General features: G+C 56.8%; 1 protein-coding gene across 4 annotated transcripts in view; it reads left to right on the top strand.

Annotated features, from left to right (window-relative positions):
- The window catches only part of HSPG2 (heparan sulfate proteoglycan 2), a 99,296-nt gene that overhangs the window by 16,781 nt on the left and 60,803 nt on the right, over positions 1-21,712 (top strand). For all 4 annotated transcript variants that reach the window (XM_042949214.1, XM_042949213.1, XM_042949215.1 and 1 more), the window contains exons 2-3: positions 17,118-17,253; positions 17,845-17,889. In XM_042949214.1, coding sequence (XP_042805148.1) covers positions 17,118-17,253; positions 17,845-17,889 — 181 coding nt within the window. The remainder of the gene's footprint in view (positions 1-17,117; positions 17,254-17,844; positions 17,890-21,712) is intronic.

Here is a 21,712-nt window from a genome sequence, read left to right as displayed (position 1 = left end):
CTGGGCGGTCCAAGTTGGTAGGGGCTGCATGCAACATTCATACCTGTCTGGTGAGGAGCCTTGGGTCTGAGATGCCAGAGAAGCTCAGGGTCACCTCTGAGCATCGTGTTCTCCCCTCCTCCTCCCTTTGGCCCCCTCCCTCATTAACTGGGAGGTGGACAAACAGGCATTTCAGGTCCATGAGTGCTGAGGCCACTGAGGCCCAGCAAGGAGATGTGACACCTGAGATCACACAGCCAGTCGGAAGGAGTCAGAACTCCACCTCGGACACTTGGGTACTTTTCCCCATCCTGCCCCTCCCCGTGGGAGCTCTGGGGACAGTCGCCCCTGGACATCTTGCTGAGAAGGAGGGAGCTCTGGGGACGGTCTCCCCTGGACATCTTGCTGAGAAGGACGGTTGGAATACTGGCCCTGCCACTTTTTCCGTGACCTTGGGCAAGCCTCTCTGAGCCTCGTGAGCCTTTGCTGGTGAATGGGGATAATTATACCTCACTCTCAGGGCAGTTAGTTGTGAGGTTAGGTAACTGGCCTCCTAGCTGTTTTCGGAACATTCTAAGGATATTCCTGCCTTGGGGCCTTTACAGCTGCTATTCCCTGTGCCCAGGGTGCCGTTCCTCCCCGCATGCCCCAGCTTCCTTCCCATCTCTGCCCCCTTCCCTAATCGACCTGTGTAAAATGGCAGCTCCCCTCCCCAAAACAGCCCCTGTCCCCCTCACCCTGCCCTGTTTTCTCTATAATGCTCTCACCGTTTGGCAAGTATTAGTTTGTGGTCCAGCTGACTCCAAGGCTCATGTCGGCTCCGTGAGTGCAGAAAACCTACATGTTACCTGCATACCTGTGCACGTTAACAATTACTGGTTATTTCCCCTTTTCTTCCCAGTACTTCTGATGACCACCGTTTATTGGGTCCTGGCTCTGTGCCCAGCCGTGTGCTAAGCAACTCACTGTCAGCTCCGTGAATTTCACAGGGTCCCCGTCACAGCTTTGTCACTGGTCAGAGATGAGCGGCCAGAGGTGCAGTGAGTTCCCCAAAGCCACCCTGCTGGAATGTGGCAGAGCCAGGCTTCCAACCAGGTTAGTCCTGTCGCAAGGCTCCCACGTGCTACCTCCTGTGTTTGGGCCAATGAGAGCAGAACGTTCACCCAAATTTGGGGTTCAGAATCTACATTTGACAAGAGTGAATGGGTGGCTTTCAATCTTCTGGGGGTGTCCCTTCCAACCGTCTCTTCTATGATCGGTCAATTACAACCATCCCCACTGCCTCAGAATGACAGGTACGCTTTGGCTGGGGAGCCCCACAGGTCAACCGGAGACCCCAGGAGTAGGGTGGGGATCACAGGGTGGGCTCAGGTCCTGGGCTGTCCCTTGGCTCTCTGGGGGCAAGTGGACAGGATGTTCCCTCAGGCAGCAGACATTCCTGGTCGGAGGTGTCAGGCAGTGGGAGATTTACCATTTCCGGTAACCCGAGCCCCTGGGAGATTGAGTTCTCCCTGCCAAGGACACGCACCCCTGGCTTGCCAGCCCTTCCTGCCCCATCCTCAGCCTTGGTCTGCCTGGAGCTTAGGACCCGCTGGAGGGACTAGCCTTAAGTCCCAGAGGTGGAGACTGGGGTCTCAGGCCCTGATCAGTCCCTGACAAAGACCCAGCCTAATGCCACCCTCCCAGAGTCCTCATCTGTGTAGTCCCACACCCCGTACCCCAGCCATGGGGAAGGAGGGGAAGGAGGTGACGTGATGGCAGGAGAAGGAGCCTGTGTTAGGAGCCAGAGACCCGGGTCCTGCGTCTGCCTCCACCATCTGCTTGCTAGGACTTCTCTTCGTGGAGCGGCCATGACCTCTCTGAGTCCCTGGTGCTACTCTGCACACACGATCCATCTCATCCTTTACATCCTTTATGTACATGATCCAGCTGGTCCTTACAACAACACTCGGGGGCAGGGGAGGGTCACTAAAATGAAGCTCCAAGTGGGAAAGTCACCCAGTGGGCAGTGTCACAGAATGGGATTTGAACTCTGGCTCTTCAACCCTGATGGATCTTCCTTGATGGCTTCCTTTTCCCCTCTCTGGGCTTTTTTTTGTTGGCTTCCCCTTCTGATAAGTGAGGGCTTCCCTGATAGCCCAGGACCCAGGGATCTGTTGGAGACCTCTCAGGCAGCTTTGTCTTATCTCACTTGTGGGGGGGGGTGGGGTGGCGCATAGCAGGAATTATTCTCCCCGGGGAAGGGGGGGCCTTCTGGAGAGCTCGCTCTCTTGGCACGTGAACTCTTGGGTGGGTGGAGGTGGGAGGGGAAGAAAGTGAAGTAGTGACAGGTTGTCTTGTTGAATCTCCATAGCAGCCTTGGGAGGTGGCCATTTTTGTTCCTGTTTTACAGATTAGGACACAGGGGCTCATTGCCCTTCCCCCGATCACGCTCTGTGTCTCTCTCTCTCAAAAATAAACATGGTGGGGGGGAAGGGACGGGGCAGCGCCTGCGTAGTCAGTCGGTTAAGCGTCTGACTTCAGCTCAGGTCACCATCTCGCGGTTCGTGGGTTCAAGCCCCGCGTCGGGCTCTGTGCTGACAGCTCAGAGCCTGGAGCCTGCTTCGGATTCTGCGTCTCCCTCGCTCTCTGCCCCTCCCCTACTCGCGCTCTGTCTCTCAAAAATAAATAAACATTTTTTAAAAAAAGGAGAGAAAAAGGGAGAAAGAGGCTCAGAGGGGTCAAGTGATTTATCCAGGGATGTGGACTGGCATGTGACCAACACATATTTCCTAGGATGGCTTTGATTTATTAATAAAATAGAATAGTTGTCTTCCTGAAAAACTGTGAACATGCCCCAGACTTAATACCTCTTCGTCCAGACTACATCTCCCAGGCTGCCTCTGACCCCTGGAAGCGGCCCAGGGATCCTTTGTTAAACCGTTTCTCCACATTTGCCTCGGAAAATATGGCTAGTCGTAATTATAGGCGTGCAAGAGTTCAGAGGAGCAAGAGCCGCGTGGGCTGGAACGGACTGGTTTGGCACTGAACTTGGAGCAGGACTGTGGGGCCGAGAGGAGCCTGGGGTGGGTCCGGGCAAGGCCAGGTTCACAGGCTCCAAGGAGGCTCCGTGAAGGGCTTGCAACCCCGGCCATCTGCCAGGAACACCGCAAGGCCTCTCCCAAGACCCCTGCCCTCTCGACCCTGCCCATCCACCACCCTCCCGGGGTCTCCGGGGCGCCCAGGCTCCAGGCAAGGCATCTTGGGCCCACAGACCTTTGCTCCAGCCCCACCCCCTCCCCCTAGAGTTCCCCAGAAACTGGGTAAAGGGCTGCAGCAGTGAGGCCAGGGAACCCTGGGATTTGAGCAGTTGGCAGCACAAGGACTGAGATGACCCCAGCCAGCCTGCTCCCACCCACCTCCTGCGGTGGGGCCCTTGGCCCTGAGGCCCCAGCAGCTGTCAGCAGGAAAGGGTGACAGAGGAGGGCCAGAGGTGACTTCTCAGCTCGCCCCTTCTCGCCGTGCTTGGACCAGACCCAGAATTCTTACCAGCTGTTGTCAGCAGCTGCTGAGCTCTGTTCCAGAGCCAGCAGCAGGCACCCCCCCTCCTCCCCAAGGACATCTTCCCACCGTCCTTCATGGCCGCTGCCCCTGGGGAGAGGTTGGGGCTAATATGGAGAGCGCAGTCACATTCCCAAGTTCCTTTGATCCCACAACACCACGAAGGAATAGGAACTAATGCCCCCATCTGTATGGATGAGAAAACCGATCCAGAGAGGTCAAGTGACTTGCCTGAAATCGCACAGCTACTGAGTGGCTGCATCCAGATTCCTGGCTCCTGGTTCAGTGTCCATCCCGCTGCCTTTCTTCAGAGTGTGCTGTGCGGGACGACAGAGACTTTGAGGTTCCTGAGTTCGACTGCCACCGTAGCCACTTAGTAGTTTTAGGACCCCAGGCGAACCTTTTTATTTTTTTTATTTAAGTAATCTTTACACCCAGCATGGGGCTCAAACTCACAACCCCGAGATCACAAGTCACACACCCTACAAACTGAGCCAGCCAAGTGCCCCCTCTACCCGCCCACCCGCCCCCCCCCCCCCAGACAAGCTCCTCAACCACTTGGAGGAGAACTCTCATTTTCTTGCTTATAAAAGAATAGTGCCCACCTCTTGGGATTGTTGAGCAAATTAAATGAGAGAATCAGTGTTAAGTACTCTACATAAGGCCTGGAGTGTTCTAAGTACCCAAAATGAGATCTGGCGATGTTACCGTCAAAGAGTATTCGTATTAGCCACCTGTGCACCCAGAACAGTGGATGGCTCTATGGGGGTTATAGCCACGTTCCACAAATATATGTATCAATCAGTGAATATTTATTTGGTACCTACTGTGTGCCAGGTGCTAGAAAAAGAGCAGTGACAAAGCAGACAAAATTCCCGTCCCTGCTTACATTCTACCCCACATGGTGACTGGAGAGACACAACTTCATCCTTTTTTTTTTTTTTTTTAACATTTATTCATTTTTGAGAGACAGAGCACGAGTAGGGGAGGGGCAGAGAGAGAGGGAGACACAGAATCCCAAACAGGCTCCAGGCTCTGAGCTGACGGCGCAGAGCCCAATGAGGGGCTCGAACCCACAAACCATGAGATCATGACCTGAGCTGAAGTCGGACACTTAACCGACTGAGCCACCCAGGCACCCCAAGATACAACTTCATCTTAACCACAGAAGCTGCCAAGCACTTTTACACACACTGCTGTACTATCCACGTTTTCAGATGAGAAAACTCCAGTGACGGAGCAGAGCCCAGGACCCAGCTCTTCTGAGGGTTTTAGGCCCTGAGGGCTTCCTAGAGGAGGTGACACTCCAGGCCTCAAGACCTGGCAGGAGAGGTTGGGAAGCAGCTACCACAGTCTGGGCAGTAACAATTTCAGGAAGGTCTTGCCCAGGTCAAGGCCTCTTGTTCCCCAGGGAGGAGGCCCAGCCAGAGCTTTAAATACCCCATGCAGCCCAGAATAGCCCCCATTGTCTTGGCCTGCAGCTGGGGGACCTGGGAGGATGCTGAGGGAGGTCGATGCTGGAGCGGGAGGAGGTCTTCCCTGTATGGAATGGGTGGTTTTCTGCGAAGACTTTTCCATTTGGCTCCTGCAAGAAAGCCTGCCCATGGCAGAAGGGCGGAGCCCTGCCTGGTTCTTCGTGAGCGTGAGCGACGTGCTGGCTGAAGCGGGGAGCTCTGTGGGTGGGGGACTCCCAGGGAGGGCTGTGTGCCTGAGTTGAAGGTGCTCCTTTGTGTGCCAGGGATGTGTGTGCATTGGCCTGCTGGGCCCTGCACCGTGGGCAGGCCTAGCCATGTCCCCTCCCCGAGGCCTCCTGGCACCCTCTGGTGCTCTGGCTATTTTGGGCACTGGCTGTGTTCAGGTTTGTGGAGGGATGGGTAATCCTGTCCGTGCCAGGGATGCTGGGGGCACACTCTGGATGGCCATTCCAGCCCCCTGGATCTTTGATGGCTTTAGCCTCTGCCCATGACTTCAGCCTCAAGGGGTCATGGTCAGTGGACTCCTAGGGGAGGCCAGTCCCACTAGCAAGGGCAAAGAAGGGCGCCAGACAAGCCTTGCCCTTGGGACATTCCCTGCTCTCAGTATCAGGAATAGTTGTGCTTCCTCTAAGCAACGAGTTTGTTTTGACCTCATTGGGTCACAGAATCCAGGGACTGGTCAGGTTTCCTTCCTCCCATTGGCCACTGGAAAGCTCAGAGCCAAACGAATTGTTGCTTTCCCGGACCTCCAGAATTCGGCATGTATTTCTATCTACTCACCTCACTCCAGGCTGTCCGTCTGCTTCTGGGAGCTTTTCTTATGTACGTTCAGTTAGTTTTCTCTCGCTGTTATGCGTGCATCTTTCTTTTTTAATGTTTATTTTTGAGAAACAGAGAGGGAGAGAACAAGTAGGGGAGGGGCAGAGAGAGAGAGGATCAGAGGGTCCAGAGTGGGCTCTGTATTGACAGCAGAGAGCCGGATGTGGGGCTCGAACTCACAAACCGTGAGATCATCACCTGAGCCAAAGTTAGATGCTCAACCCACTGAGCCACCCAGGCGCCCCTACGTGTGCACCGTTGTAAACTGCTTTGAGTTTTTCTGGGAGAAGGTGGCAGGGGAAGTATAAATAGATGATGATGATGATGATGGTGGTGGTGGTGGTGACCCTGTGCTGGGCAGTCCCCCGCAGTCTTGAGGCTTGGTCCTCACTTTGTGATGACCTCTGCCAGCCCCTCCCTCTTTGCCGGTGGAAGTCATGGCCTAGAATTCTAGAATCTTCAGGTTGCAGGGTTTCAGTGTCCTAAAATGTCAAAGCCAGAAGGAACCTTTGGGATCTTCTAAGTTGAGAGCTTTCAAACTTACTGTTCAGCAGTGAAACCCTTATGTCAATCAAAAAAATAGTAGTTTGGTTAAATCCTGCACTATTTTGATAAGGGACAGCAAACACAGACCATTCACCACGGGCTAGCGCTGTTTGTAGCATTTTACACTTTTATTTAATCCTTACGACAATCCTGTGAGGCAGATACTATTAATGTGAACTACATGCCCATTTTGCAGAAACGGAACAGAAAGGCACAGAGGGGTAAAGCGAGCTGCTCATGGCCTCTCAGCTAACCCGGGGCTGCACCAGATGTATGATGTAGGTCATACAATGGGAAAAGGTGGATTTGTTTTCAGTGAAGCAAGTATTTGGGGGAGGGGGCCCAACATCTATTCATCCCCCCCCCCCCCACTCTCTCACCCACTCTCCCAAGTGGCCCCCGAGGCTGCTTGAGGACAGACTGGAAACCAGTGATCTAGGCCTGTTTCATCATTTGACAGAGGGAGCCTGAGGCTAGAGAGGGGAAGGGGCTTCCCCAAGACAGTGGGGGAGCTAGAAACCTTTCTCAGTCCCTTGGCCCGCCAGCCTCCTGGAACAGCAAACAGCTCGACCTCCCCCTTGGAACACTCAGCTCCCTCCATCTCGTGGGCGCTGGGACCCTCTGACCTTCTGCATGGTCCTAGGGGACCAGGAGTGACCAGGCGCTGGGCCACCCTCTCTGTCCCCTCTGACGGGACTCCTCACCTAAGAGGACAGGCTAGTGACCAGGGAGGAAAGAAAGGGGCAGCTTCCTTCTGGGTTTTCTCAGACTCTGGCGGCGTTTCCCCCCCCGGGGAGAGAACGTGCCCCTCGTGTCACCCAGCCTGCCTTTCCTCCACAACGCCTTCATTGCATGGGGCCTTGGGGCTTTCTGTCTTCAAGAGCTCCCTCTTCAGAACCCCAGTGGTGCTGCTGGGCCATATCTTGCCTCCAAAGCCCCGCCAAGGGAGAGCTAGCTGGCGGCCAGCCGAGGGAAAGGGGTAGGTTTGTTGTGGGTGTTCCCGGTATGTGCTCTGTGAAGCTCTAATCTTATGAGGCCTGCATGAAGAAAGGGTTCCCAGTTAAGCAAGTTTGGGAAATACTAAATAGTTGCTCCCTTCCCCGATCATGGTGTTCAAGACGTCTAGGACTTAGGGAACCAGCTCAGCTTTGTGCCACCAGCCTTTCCCAGATGTGTTTGTTTGCAGGACACCCACCCTGTCCAGAGCTGCTGTGCCCAGGATATTACTCATGAGCAAAGGGGAGAGGGGCACTTCAAGAGGAAGGGGCCCTTCCTTTTATTTCCAGCTCTGTTACCTCCCCTTTGGTCCTGGGTTCGGCCCTGCCTGCCCCTTCCTCCCCCTCCAGGAAGCAGATGAGGAAAGCCCTGGGGGCAGGGGGGGAGCTGGCCTCCTTGGCCGCAGCTGTTGGACTGTCATCCCAGCCTGTTTTTTCCTGTTGCCGATGCCCACGGGAGCAAGCAGGAGCGGAGTGACCGCGGCCTGGTGGCCTGGCCGCCTTAAGCAAGGCCCTGGAGCAGGAGCTGCGGCCCTGTTCGCTGCTGAGACCCCCACCCACTCCCTGAGATGCCGGTCCGCGCAGGGAGCAGGTGACCAAGGGCAGCTTCTTGTCCCCTCAGAGACGGGGCTCCCTGGCCGGAAAGCCCCAGGGATCAGAAATGGCAGGAGGAGGCCTCAGGTAGTACGGAGTTCCTGGTTGGAAACCAAGGGTCTGGCTCCCAGTCTCAGCTCTTCCAGCTCTGTGACTCTGGGCAAGCCGTCTTTCTGAGACTCGATCTCTTCATTTGTAAACTCCTTCCATTCATTAACTTAAAAAGTGTTATCGAGCTGCTGCCACATAATTTGTAGGTACTGGGGGTACAGCAGTGAGCGCAATGGACAGAGTCTCTATCTTTGCGGAGCTGATGCTCCAGTGGGGGCGACAGATGATAAACAGATGAGCACGTAAACATAAGGTAGAGTGTAGATGGTGAGATGCTATGAAGCAGGGTAAGGGAGGTGACAGAGAGCCAACTAAGAGATTCTGGACCTGGGATGTGGTCAGGGTGGGTCTCTGTAAAGGTGACACTTGAGCAGAAACGAGAGGAAGAGGAGGGGTGGGCACATCCCACCTGGGGCGGTGTCCCAGGCAGAGGATGCAGCAAGTACAAAGGTCCTGAGGTAGGCGAGAGCTAGGTGTATTTGAGAACTATTGAGATAAATGTGGCAGGGAGTGGGGAGAGCACGGTAGGAGAGGAGGATAGAGAATTGCGTGTGTGTGTGTGTGTGTGTGTGTGTGTGTGTGTGTGTGTAGGTATGTAGGTCACATAGGACTGGTTACCCATAATAAGGGCTTTTCTTTGCATCCTTTGGTGAGTCAAGAGTAGTGGAAAGGCCTAACCCAGTAGGTTCAGGCGGTGGTCATTGTTGTAAGTGATGTCTCACTTCAACAAAAATTTGTAGAACGTTCCCCCACACCCCCGTAAGCCCGGCACTGTGCTAGGGGCTTCATTCCTGAAATCTAGGGGCAGCGACCCCAGAGGGCATGGGCAGGCCCAGCCGGGTTGGTGGGGGCCATGAAAGCCCACAGATGCTCCAGCGCTCCATGGTAGCGGGGCCACCTGGGCGCCAGAGAATCCGAGAACCAAGCCGGGCTGCGGGCAGGAGGCAGGCACGTGAACACCGCCGGTGCTGTTGGCATGAACAGTGTTTGGCAGCTAATATTCAAGCCCTGGGGACCTTCTTGCCGGGCGGCCCAGCCCGGAAGCCATGCCCACTTGGCCACCCCCGCCGCCTTGGCGTCACCTGGCACGTGGGTGGGGCAGAGGCATTTCCCAGTGACTTCCTGCTTCTTCCCTCTGAGCTGGCGGACAGCTCATTGAACGCCAGGGGAGGCCCATTCTTGGGGTGTCTGTGGGGCAGGGACTCTGGGGGAGCTGGGCAAACTGGGGCTCTGTGACCAGCACAGCCAAGAGAGACTGCTCTTTTGGTGGAGAAGCCCACTCGGGGCTGTGCACAATCCCACCTCTGGGCCTAACCACGTGCCCTCCCTTCTGCCCGGTGCAAGCACTTTGCCCCTTCTCCACCCAAGACCGTCTTTCAGACCCAGCTGAATTGTCCTTTCTGCCGGGAAGCCTTCGCCAAGCTCGGTTAGTGAGGGGACCCTCCCCTGGGCCCTCCCAGCCCCCTGCCCTTCCTCTGCAGAGTGCTCCATGCACTGTGCTCTCATCACTCGGTTTAATAGTCTGTCTCCCCTAGGAAGACAGAGCTCTGTGTCTACTTCCCAGTTTTATCCTCAGGACCCAGCGCATAGTAGGTGCTCAGTAAGTAAAGGTCAAAGCGGCTTGAATTGAACCTTTTATGGCAGGTCAGATTGATTATCCCCTTTTTACAGGTGAGGAAGCTGAGGCTACCCAGCTGGAAGGTGGCCACGGTGGCCTGAAATCAGGAATCTCTGAGCAGAGTCCACCTTCTGCCCCACTGGCCACATCTCTGAGACCCATAAGGTGCTCTTAGGTGGCTATGCTGGTAAAAGACCCATTCAGGTGCAACCCAGCTACCTGTATAGACAGAGACCATGTCAGGCCCACCCGAGAAAGGGCCACGCCTCCCAGAACAAGCCAGCCCCCACTCCCCTTGCCTCTCCCAACAGCCCTGGGAAAGAGTCAAACAAAGCAGGATGTTTCTGCGCCTACATTATCATTGCGGAAACTGAGGCCTGGAGGGATCATTAACCATGTCAGTGATCATGTGATTCGGTAACGTTTTCCCCTGGGATGAGGTATTAGTGGCCTCAATTTTAATGATGGGAAACCGAGGTTCAGAGATCATTCTGGCACTTTCTTGCTCTGTGATCTTGAGCAAGTCTCTACTTTCTCTTTCTGAACTTCACTTTCTTCTTGTGTCAGATGGCCTAATTCCCACCTCAGGGTTGTTGGGCAAGTTCACTTGTTTATTCATTCATTCATTCATTCATTCAGTCGGTCATTCAGTCGGTCTGTGTCAGCAGATATTAATTGAGCACCTAGTCTGTGTTTTCTGTTTTGAAGATGCAGCAACGATAAAAACAGGAAAATCACTGCCCTCCTGGTACTTTTGTTCACAGCAGAGATGGCTGGTGTGCGGAAGGTGAGCGCACGTAGTGGGGATTTGCTGCAGTTTGCGAGAAGGGAAGGGTGTCAAGGGGCTTCGGCCACATGGTGAGTTCTGGGGCAGAGCTGGGACGAGGGACCCCAGACGTCAGGTTCTCGCTCCGCTGTTCTCTGTTGAACACGGCCCTGGCTGGAATGCAGACTTTCCAGGTCACAGGACTTGGGGTCAGAAGCAGGGGCCTGCAGGCTGCTACGCCTCTAAGGTAGCAGAGTACAGAAGAGGGAGTCCTGCTGTCAAACTGGATCTCCACTGCCTTAGCTGTGTGACCTCGGGTAGGTGACTTCACGTCTCTGAACTTCCCTTATCTGTAAACTGGCGGGGGTGGGGTGTGGGGAAGCACCAGTATCTGCCTTCTGGAGCTGTGGTCTTGCACGAGATAAGCCTTGTAAAAACCTTATCTTGGCACCTGCGTGCAGTGAGCTCTTGATGTGCCTCCAGCATTCTCCTTATCTGGGGCATCTGGCCAACTCAGGCTGGAGAAGGTCCTGCACCTTGGGAGCCTGAGTGTGGGAAGCTGGCAGGCCTCCCGAGTGGCACGGGCAGTGTAGGCATGCCAGAGGAGGCTGTGGCCACCTCCTTTCCGGCCCGGCGCCCCTCTTAGCCTGCCAGGGGATTAAAGGCCTTTTGGCCTTTGTGTCAGGCTCACCCGCCCCTGGCAGTTTGCACAACAAAGTGCTGCCCCGACAGATTCCTTCCCTGTTGCCGTCTGCTGCCCATGGACAGGGCACTGGGCAGCCTGGGGGTGGGGCAGGGCACCTTGACCCTGTGTCTGGGGCCTAGGGTGTAGCAGAGCTGGGAGCATGTGTTATGGGGTTACGTGGGAGCCTGTATCATAACAGAGTAGGAGCGTGTCCTTCCCTGGAGATTCGGGGGCCATGGGTGGGGGAGGGGGCCCTGAGGCAGTCTGTGCCGGCAGGAGGCAGGTGGGCAGGCAGGGGCTCGTTCGTCCCCCGCCCCCACGCAGGCTCTGGATTTTGATGGAGTGAGCTCACTCCGGCCCAGATGCCTGGAGCCTTGCCCTGGGCAGCTGCAGCCCCCCTGGGGACTGCGGTGCTCAGACCTTCCTGCCCAGCTGCGTGGGTTGTGGTGGGCTCGGCCCAGCCCTGGTCACGGGGAGGGGGTGATGGGCTGGCTGCCCACGTCGCGGGAATAATGGCTCTGGAGCAGAGCAGCCCCGAGTCCCCCTGTCAGCCCCGAGTCAGGCTCGGAGGAGGCAGATAACTCGAGCCTCGGCACCAAGCTCTGCCGTCACCTCGAGCCTGGGCGCCACCCCTCCAGCAAGCCCAGAGCTGAGGCAGCAGGGCCGGGCCCTGTCCTTCTTCCCAGACCTGGAGGCTGACCCTGGGCCTGAGCCCATGCCCCCCCCCCCCCCCCCACCCCATGCATCACCTCTTGCCCATACCCACCCCTCACCTCTACTCTGTGCCCCAAGCATGGGACTAACTCTAACTGACGCTCAGTGAGCACTTACTGTATACAAGCCTTCAAGCGGAGCGCGCCATGCGCTTTTAATTTCATTTACACCGGTGACCCTCGGTGAGCCTCAGTTTTCTCATCTGCAAAATGGAAATAAAACCCGGGAGTGAAATGTGCATCGGCTTTCAGAAGTTTTCAGATTCGAGAAGGGTGCCATCGAACGTGTGAGGGCACAACTCAGAGGAGTCTGGACCAACACCCCGTAATGAAACACACTAACATTTGCCTGGGCAAAACACTCCCGCTCACCCTAGGTGAAGTAAATAGGATACTGACCGCTTCCTGTCAGTTCAGGTCAAGACTTGGCACCAAATGAGCTTGTTGTAAACTTATTTTAAAAAACAAAGAAGAGGAAACACTCTTAGTTTTCAGAGCTCTTTGCGTTTCCCCTGCTGCAGATGAGGGATAGCGGCCCTGTAGCGCCGGCCCTCCCACGGTGGCTGCGAGGGTTATTGGAGGGGGTCCCCACAGCGTCGAGGAGAGGGCCTGGTGCGGAGACAGCCGCCGATGGAGTCTTCCAGCTCCCATTGTCATCCCTTCACCGTGCCGTCGTCCTCCTGCAGCTTTGCTTTTAGCAGAAAACGCCAATCCTTTGAAACCCCCAAACCCTGTATCCTGTATCTGTTTCTGCACCTTCCCCTGCACCCCAGACTTTCTCTGCCTTCTCTACCCCTCTCGAATGGCTCGACCTTTCACCTCCAGCCTGGGTTCTTCTCAGCTAGCCTTGGATCCCTTGGCATCCACACCCAGGCCGGGAAAGGAGGTTTCTGGCCTCTGTCCCTTGTCCCAGAGGATCTCTGCGGGACTTGAACCTGGAGCCTCGTGTGCATGCTCATGCCTACCAGGAAGGCCTGGACGCATGCAGCCTCAGGGAGCTGTCTCGCAAAAGTTCCCCGCCTGTCTGGGTTCCCCCACCTCCTGCCACCCGTTGGGGGGCCATTATGCCCACACCCCTGCCCTAGCAATTGTTCCCAGCACACTAGAACAGTCCTCTGGCCTTGGCCTGTATGAGTCAGCTGCCTCCACTTCCCCCACCAGGAACCTGTTGTGTCTGGAAAATCCCCCTGTCTGCTTGACTCCTTCCTCTCTGGCCCGGGTCTGCCTTCTGGACCCCTCCTTTCCAGTCCCGCCATCCGGCTCCAATGCCTGCCTGAATACTGGGTTCCTCTGGGAGGAAGCCAAGCTTTCTTATAGCCGGAGATGGGCTGGAGGGCAGGAAACCTGAGTTCTATTTCTGCTTTTGACCTTGGAGCCACCGATGGCTCTCCTTGAGGTGTTAGGCATATACTGCATGGGCTCAGGCCGCTGGCAGCTCAGGTGTCCTGTGGGCCATCCTGGGAGCTGGTTGGGTTGGGGATGGGAACCGGCCAGCCCTGGGTGTCCTGGCCCTGCCCCCTGAGTAGGCCTCAAGGCCAGCCTGGAGGCCCAGCCTCAGCCCTGCCTCTTTTCCTGGTCAGCAGGTACAGAACCCAGAGGTCCCCTGTGATCTTGGGCAAGTTACTTGGGGGGAGAGGGGGCTGCTGTTACCTCCTCTGTGAAAGGGGGCCATTCATACCTGCTCAGCCACCTCAGGCAGTCATTGTCAGGGTCTAATGACCCCAAGTTTGAGGAAATGCTCTGTAAACTGTAAAATAGCACTGTGGTTGCAAGGTTTTGTGGGAGTGACTCTCAGTGACCTCGGTCAGTTCTGGCTCAGTGGCAAAAGCTTAGACATTGGAACCAAACCACCAGAGGTCAAGTCCCAGCTCTGCCACCTGCTAGATCTTCAAGCAGATGATCCGACTGCCCCATTTTCCCATCCCTACAGTGGCCTATTGAACACCTGTAACCTGGGTTAACATTTATAAAAATCCTCAAAGAAGTGCCTGGTATGTAGTAGGTGCTCAATAAATGTTAGGTCTTTCTATTCTCAAGTAGAGCCCAGACTTCCCAGATCTGAATCCAAGTTCTCTTCTACGGTCAAGTCTCAGGCTCCTTTGGGCTCTTTCCGGGAGCCTCATTCCGGTCTGGTTCCATCTCCCCTCCCAGATGTGAAATACAGCTGCTAGAACCTTTTGATCTTCAGCTTTGCACAAATGAAGTCTCTGCTCTTGTTGGCTCAGCCCTTGCTACAGGCCCTGATCTGACCCCAGAGCCTCGGGCCCTGGGGAGGGGGCTGAAAGCAAGGGCAGGCTGGCATGTGGAAGGGCCCATTCCCTGGAGTCCCTGGGGTGGGAGGGCTTCTCTCCAGGCCCCGACATGCTCTGGATTCTCTCACCCCTCTCACTGCAGATGTGTGTTCCTGGCATTTTTTCCAAGTTGAGTCTCACTTTGCTATTTCCTGTCCGGTCTCAAGTCACCTCCCCCCCACCACCCCCGCCCTGGCCTGGGAGAAGCTTTGGACCTTGCTCACCACCAGAGTTTTCCTTTCCAGACAGCAGTGTCTAGGGGATGCTGGGAATCTCTGTGCCCCGTGCATGCCCCCCCTCCCATGGCCTGGCTTGCATGGGGAGGGGAAGGGTGTGGCAATGACACAGAGAGAGAGATAGCCCTCCCCAGGTGGGGAGGATCCAGCCTGCCCCCTCTAACCTCTTCTGCCCAGTGTCTGTGCCCCTATGCCAGCCTTAGCCTCACACTCCCCTGAAGTCAGTCAGGGCCTGCTCTGGACCCATCTCCCACCTGGTGGGAACATTACCTTCTACCCATAGCCAGGGAAGGAGGGGGAAGCCTTTCACGGACTGATCTTGTGGTTCTTAGCCAGTGAGTGCTAGAGTTCTCTAAGCACATGCCAGTTCATCCCTCCCACCTGGCTGAGAAGGGGCCCAGGAATCTGAATTTCTCACCAGCTCCTGGAGATTGTGAAGCTCATTCTGGATGCAGACCCTGTGGGCATGGTCTAGAGGTCTCCTGGCCGCCTAGGACTGGGATGGGCATTTGTCTAGAGAGAAGGTAGGGAAGGAAGAGGAACAGGAGGAGGTGTTTGCCCATGGGTTGGAGGGGAAGGGGCATTGGGCCATGGTAGAGAGTAAGGTGTGGGCAACGTAGACCTTATACTACGCTTCGTGGCGCTGCAGACGTGAAGGTGACCAAATGGCAACCAGTCGAGGAGGGAGCTCCCAGCCTAGGAAGGGAGATTGCATATAGGCTCTGTGGGGGCAGGTGGTACGTCCAAAGCGAGTCAAGTTCAGGAAGCAGCTGGAATTAATAGGTGATGACATTTTTGACCATTCGCTCATCCGTTCATTCAATTTATTACTTCAGGTAGGTATCGAACATGGGGTGCTGAGAAGGTAGAGGTGAATTCATCACAGTCCCTGCCTCCATTCCAATGGAGATACAGATGATTACAGCGTGAGCCCAGAAGCACCCAGAACCCAGCCTGGGTGGGGACAGAGGTGACCGTAAAGGGCAAGAGTGAGGAAAAAGTCTCCCAGAGGAGATTTTCTTTGTCTTTTTAATTTTAATTTAATCTTATTGAGATTTTCTTTTTAGGCATCTCTATTGAGGTATAAGTTATATACAGTAAAATGCACCCATTTTAAGGGTACCATTCAATAATGATAAGATGTATATACCCAAGGAACAGTCACTCCAAAAGTTTCCCTTGTGTCCCTTCCCAGTCAGCCTACCCCATCCCCAGTCCCAGGCAACTAGTGACATTTCTGTAACTGTAGATTAGAATCTCCCCCCCCCCCCCCCCCCACCAGAGTTTCCTATAAATGAGGTCACACGGTATGTAGACTTTTGTGTCTGGCCTCTTTCGCTCACTGTACTGTGACTGAGTTTCATCCGTGTGGCTGTGAATATCAGTTATTTGTTCCTTTTTCTCATTGATCAGTTGGAGGAGGTGACGTTTACGAGAATTTTGGAGGATGACTTAGCCAGATAAACAAAGCAAGGAAGGGCATTCCAGCAGAGGGACTAGCGTGAGAAAAGGCCAAGAACTCCAGGACACGGGCTGGGTAAAGTTGGGGGGTGTAGGGAGGGAGAGAGACTGACCGTCTCTTTGTTTTTCTTCTCCTCCTTGGGCCTCTCTCCTGCTGCCATCACCTTGTCTAGCCAGTGAAGGCTGGGTTTTGTTTTCAAAAGCGAGACCATTTCCTTCTGGCTGGGCTGGGCTCTCCAGAGAGGGCTGAGACCAGGCAGGGCCTGAGACTCTCAGGCCAGGCCATCTGGGGCTGGACGTGCATTACAGGGCCACAGCAAATCCATGCACACTTGTGCTTAGGGGCTCTGGGGTTTCCTTGGTCTCCTCCGGGTTTGTTTTTTCTCTACGGTAGCTGATAAAACTCCTTTGGCAACATTTCCATCTTGTCTAAGAGGAAAGAGGCATTCACTGCCCGTAGCCCGTCCTGAGAAAGGCAGGTGTTGTGGCCACTGGGGCCCTGCTATTCTGGCCTGCAAGGTGCAGGGTCTCAGCAGGCCCTCTGTGGAATGGGAGCTCGGGGTAGAACTTGTGCTGGGCTCAGCATCAGCCTGAGGTCATACAGAGTTGACACCACGCCTGTCCTGCCCCCGTTCAGCCCAGCTGTTGGGTCCACCCCATCGGCTGTGTGCACAGATGAGCTTGTCCGTGTGGCCACAGATGCCAGAGCCAGCTCTCCAACATGGCTGGAATGTGTTCCCCGTGGCTTGGAGCTTTGGAAGCCAGGCGGAGGCAGAAAGAAGTGGTTGAGATCGTGTGCGAGGGAGCGGCTATCACAGACGGCAGCTTCGGTGGACTCACCTGTGATTACTGCCTCTGTCCCCCACCCATGCTTCCTCCTGCCTCTGTCCCCCTCTTTGCTGCTCCAGGTCACCCTTTACCTGTCTGTGTCCCCCTGTCTACTGCTGCGTATTCCGGATGACCCTTGCCTTCTCCAAAGGAAGAGAGGAGTCAGTCGTCAGTTACCAAAGTGATTTTAACTTTATCATCTGTTTGAGGATTCATTCAGACTCAGTGAATGCGCAGGGTTGGGCGCCGAGGCCTCCGGGGGCGAATGGAGCTTTCTTTGGCAAAACTGAGTCAAAAATAGTGGTTCAGCCCCAGCCTGACTCTCACAGCCAAACCACATCTGACTTAACCACTACAGGGCTTTGGGGTAGGACTCTGGGTCCCCCTTGAAGCGAGGGGAGGGATCCTTTGCATGGTGGAGGCTGGAGAATGTGACGGTCGGCTGTGTGATCTCCCACAGGTGACTCATGGGCTGCGGGCGTATGATGGCTTATCTCTGCCCGAGGACGCAGAGACAGTCACGGTGGGCCGGGCCGGCAGGAGCTACTCAGACATCTCTGATGACGAAGACTTGCTGGCTGACGATGCCTCTGGAGGTGAGCAGAGGGTTCTGGTGGTGCGGAGTGGAGGAGGTCAGGGGTGGAGCCAGGGTTCTCCCCCCACCCCCATCCCCTTAAAGAGGCCCCAGGAAGCTTGCCCAAGGGGGTGCCTCAAGAGACGGGATGAGAGCTGTGTGCATCCTACGCCCTGGTCCCAGTGACCCCAAGATCCTCCACTTAGAACCTGTGTGACCCTGGTGGCTCACAGGGCCGGTGGCTGCTCCTCTGCCACTGCTGTGTCCTCGTAGCACAGGATGATCGGGACTCGCAGGGAGGCGGGAGACGAGGCACAGTAGAGGACAGTTCCCGCCTCCCCTTACCGCACCTCCTCCTGGCCCCGTGGCGAAGGCCAGTGTGACGGGGCCCCTTCCATCCCAGCACGGACAGACCGTCAAGGCCCCGCACCGTGCAGCCTTGACCCACACCCTCTCTGATGGAGGCTTCCATGCTGACTTTCACAAGCCGGCATCCCTGGGCAGCGGGGAGGACGCAACAGCTCTGTGCTTCCATGCCCTTCCGCACGGCATGCGAGGTGCCCCAAACGGTGCCAAGAACTTGTTGCTGCATAAGTCTCTCTTCTGCTTGCAGATGGCCTGGGTAGTGGGGAACCAGGCAGCGGGGACTTTCAGATGGGTAAGTTGCTGAGGGCCCCCATCCTGCCCCCTGGGCAAGGTCTTCCCCGCCGCAGGGGTCCCGTCTCTGGGGCTGAGGGCCTCGAGGGCTTCGTGGGCCTGCCGTGCAGGTGGTTTTATACTTGCTGAGCAACAGTCGTGTGGACTGGTTGGCAGGTCCCTGCAAGGTTGGGGACAGCCAAGCTCTGTGGTCGTCTGCGCCACAGGGACAGGGCTGAGCGCAGCAGGCAGGAAGCGCCCACGTGTAACAGGTACCCAGAATAGCAAAATTCCCGTCTCCCAGCACAGCTCAGCTGTGGGGTCCCTTCCTAGATCCCTTCTTGGGGGTGTTGAGCTGGGGACCCCAGGCAGGGGTGGGCAGATGGAGGCACTCTGTGGCATAGGACATGTGGGCAGGCCGACGGAGCTGGCAGAGGGTGGAAGTATAGCCTCACCTTGGACCTGGGAGGGACCCTGCCTTCACGTTGGGTCACCTCTGGGAAGCCAAGGGTTCCTGGGTTGGGGAAGAGGGCTGGGCTTTGTGGACAGAAAGAACCAGGCCTCCAACAGCTGCTCCTTCCATTAGCACTTGGTGCACAGTGGAGCCGGGGCCAGGCCAGCACTGGGACTCAGTCCCTGCCTCCTCCCAGCCCAGGATTCTGGGTAGAGAAGGAACTACCCAGTGACAAGTCCCCGAAGCTCCGTATGGTTCCTGCTGCCTTCTCTGGAAGCCAGCGCTGAGCACTCTGCCGTCAGGGCCAAGGATGGAGCTCGGCTCAGGAGGACCACTGGGTGGCCTCACTGCATCCAGGGCCGCCTACGGTGACGCGCCTGTACTTCTGCAGGGGTGGGGGTCGCCTCCCTGTGTGACTGGTGCATCAGGGGCATCCAAATGCGAGGGGGTCGTGTCCTACCTGCCAACGTGCAGACAGGAGGGTTGGCCCCTAGGTGTCCTGGTCCTGACTGTGACCTCCCAGCACCCGGGACTCAGAGGCTGCCTGAAGCTTTTCCACATGTAGGTCTTTCCAGAGCTGCAGGATGCCTGGGAGCTGGGCGGGGCCTGTGCACACATCCCACACCCTAGAATGGACTGTGCTGATGCATCGCTGGGAGCTGCCTCTTGCTAAGCCAGGCCTGTCTGCTGAGGCCCTGGTCCGGTCCGTACTGTCCATTTGGAAACATCCACGGCCCCTCCCCTGTCCACCAAGGCAGCTCTGCCCTCTCTGAGGGGTTCTTGCCAGCCCGCCTCCCCTGTGAGATGCAGCTGTGAGGACGGGGGGGTCAGAGGTAGGGGAAGGGGTAGGGATGGGGGAGCAGCAGCTGGGAAGGGCCCGTGCTTGCGAGTGGGGCCTCTCCGTGGGAAGACACAGGGCCTTAGACCCTCCAGGCCCAGCCCTGGCGCTGGCCTGCTGCCCTTGGGGCAGGTCCAGGCAGCTGGGCTGAGTCTAAGCCCTGGAGACAGCAAGTGAGTTTCCCAGCCTCTCCATGTGCCCACTTTGGCCTTGCCCAAGGGTAGTGCCTTCCCTGCGCTGGGAAGCAAGGGCCATCCTGACCGAGATGGGGCCACACCTGGCTATGCCCCTTGCCTGGGCTCTGGCCCAGCCCCACACCCTGGATCCCAGCCTCTGAGATAGTACCCCCCCGCCACTTCCCTCACGTAAGGCTGTGGCTGCTGCAGGCTCGCCCCAGCCCTGCCCCATCACCCCCCTTTTGTGTGCCGGTACCCCCACCCGAAAGACAAGCCCCTGGCTCTGACTCCTCCCTGCGACCCCTGCCCACCTCCCCTCTCCCAGTTTTTTCCATCTTCTGACCCGTCTCTCTGTTTCCACTCTTGTCTGGCCTATCTCCTCGTCTCCTGCTCCCCTCCTCCCCTGCCTTGGGCTATCTCTCTCCTCTTTGTATCTCTCTCATCTGTGCATCATCCTGTCTCATTCTGTATCTCTCTCTCTCTCTTTCCCTCTCTCCGTTCTGCCTCTGTTTCACCCTTGCTCTCGTTCTTCCTCTGCTTCCTCTCTGCTTCTCTGTCATTTTCTTCCTCTGTCTCTTTCTGTCTCTTCATGTCTCCGTCTCTCCCTTTGGTTCCCTCCACCTCCCTTGCAGTCTCTGTCCCTCCTGGCCCCTCTCACTGTGGCTCTGCTCTGCAGGCCCCGGCCAGGCCACCCTCCTGTGGCTGGTGAGGAATCTCCTCCCAGTAAGTGAGGCCAGACAGCCTGGGGGGAGGCTCCCTCTGCCCCCCCTCCCCCGCCATTCCCTCTCCCCGCTCTCACTGCGCTGTCCTTTCTCCCTCTCCTCTTCCTCCTTAGCTTGCACTTTGTCATACGTGAGGCTCAGAGGCAACTTTCTTTTTGGGAGTGGGGACCTGGTCGGCCCCCGCCCAGGACACAGCCAGGCCCCATCTGGGCTTCCAGGCCTAAACACGATGGGCGGGGACCCTGGGATTCTCCACCTCCCGCCCCACCAGGCACTGCTTGGGCTGGGACGGGTACAGCAACCCCTCAGGGAGCAAGGCCCTAGAGGCTGGAGGTGACCGGTACCCGCCTCAGGACTGGCTGATGCTGGGGCCACCCAAGGGACCCAGGGCTCCCGGGCGTGGGGTTCAGGGGCCTGGGTGTATGGCAGACGAGTTCCATTGAGCAGGGAGTTGGTGAGATAGTCTGCCGCGGGGCTGGCGTGGTCAGGTGTGCGTTCCTCACCCCCACCTGGGTGCAGGCACTTCCTGGCCCCCTGCCCCTCCAGCCTGTGGCTCCAAGCGGGCTGTCTGGATGAGGTCAGAATGAGGGCCAGGAGGGAGAGTGCTGGCCGGGGCAGGCACCCAGAGCACACCCATCCCCAGGCAGCTTCACTCACTTACGGTACCTTCGGTTCTGGGGGCTGTTCCTAGAACAGAGCGGGCTTTACCTTCTGCCCCAACCCTCAGGCTCTGGCCACAGGGAGGCAGTTCAGGGTGGAAGAGGGAGGGTGCTCGCCCTGACCCACCCCTGGTCTTGGAGAAGGCGGGGGTGGGGTCAGGCAGGAGGGTCCGAGCCCTTCCCAGGGCCTAGGAGAAAGGGGCTTTGTGGCATCCCGGCCCCCTCCCCCAGGAACGGGCACATTCCTGGGCAGAGGCCCGGCCTCCTCGCCCGCGCTGGGCCATGGGGCTGAGGCCAGGGGCTGGGCTGGGGGACTCTCAATGGGCCTCTGTGCCTGCTCACAAGGGGCCTCTGTGGCTGAGCCCTCGGCCTCCACGCTCGGGCCCACAGAGCCCCACCCACCCGGCACCCAGGAGCCCAGCCCAGCACAGGGCAGCGCTGCCTTCACAAGCACCCTCTCTCGGTGTAGGAGCCCACTCCTGCCCCTTGCTCAACACCCCATCCCGACCCCGCAGGGCTTGCTTAGCCCAAGCCACAGAGGGAGAACATTCTTGCTGGGGGGTGGGGGTCGTGTACCCACATGCACCCAAGAGAGTGAAGTGGGAGGAGGACAGGCCTTGTAGTCTTGCACGAGGTCACAGGGCTGTGAATGGCAATTTTACTCCAGAAGCTAAGCTTTTAACCACTAAGCCACACTGCCTCTCATATAGTAATGGCTCGTGTTTTATTACACACCTACTATGTGCCAAGCTCTGTTCTAAAGCACTTACATATTTAACTCATTTGTAACTCATTATCTTGGCGCTTATAATTACCACCTAAGTTCATGAACGTTATTAAGATTTAATGCGTTAAAAATCTCGTACAGGGTTCAAATCTTGGCTCAGTCGGTTAAGCGTCCGACTTCGGTTCAGGTCATGATCTCACGGTTCGTGGGTTCAAGCCCCATGTCGGGCTGTGTGCTGACAGCTCAGAGCCTGGAGCCTGCTCTGGATT

This window comes from Panthera leo, chromosome C1, assembly GCF_018350215.1.
Source record: "Panthera leo isolate Ple1 chromosome C1, P.leo_Ple1_pat1.1, whole genome shotgun sequence".
NCBI lineage: Eukaryota > Metazoa > Chordata > Mammalia > Carnivora > Felidae > Panthera > Panthera leo.
Note: the sequence above shows the minus strand (reverse complement) of the source record. Positions and strands in the feature narration are given on the sequence as shown.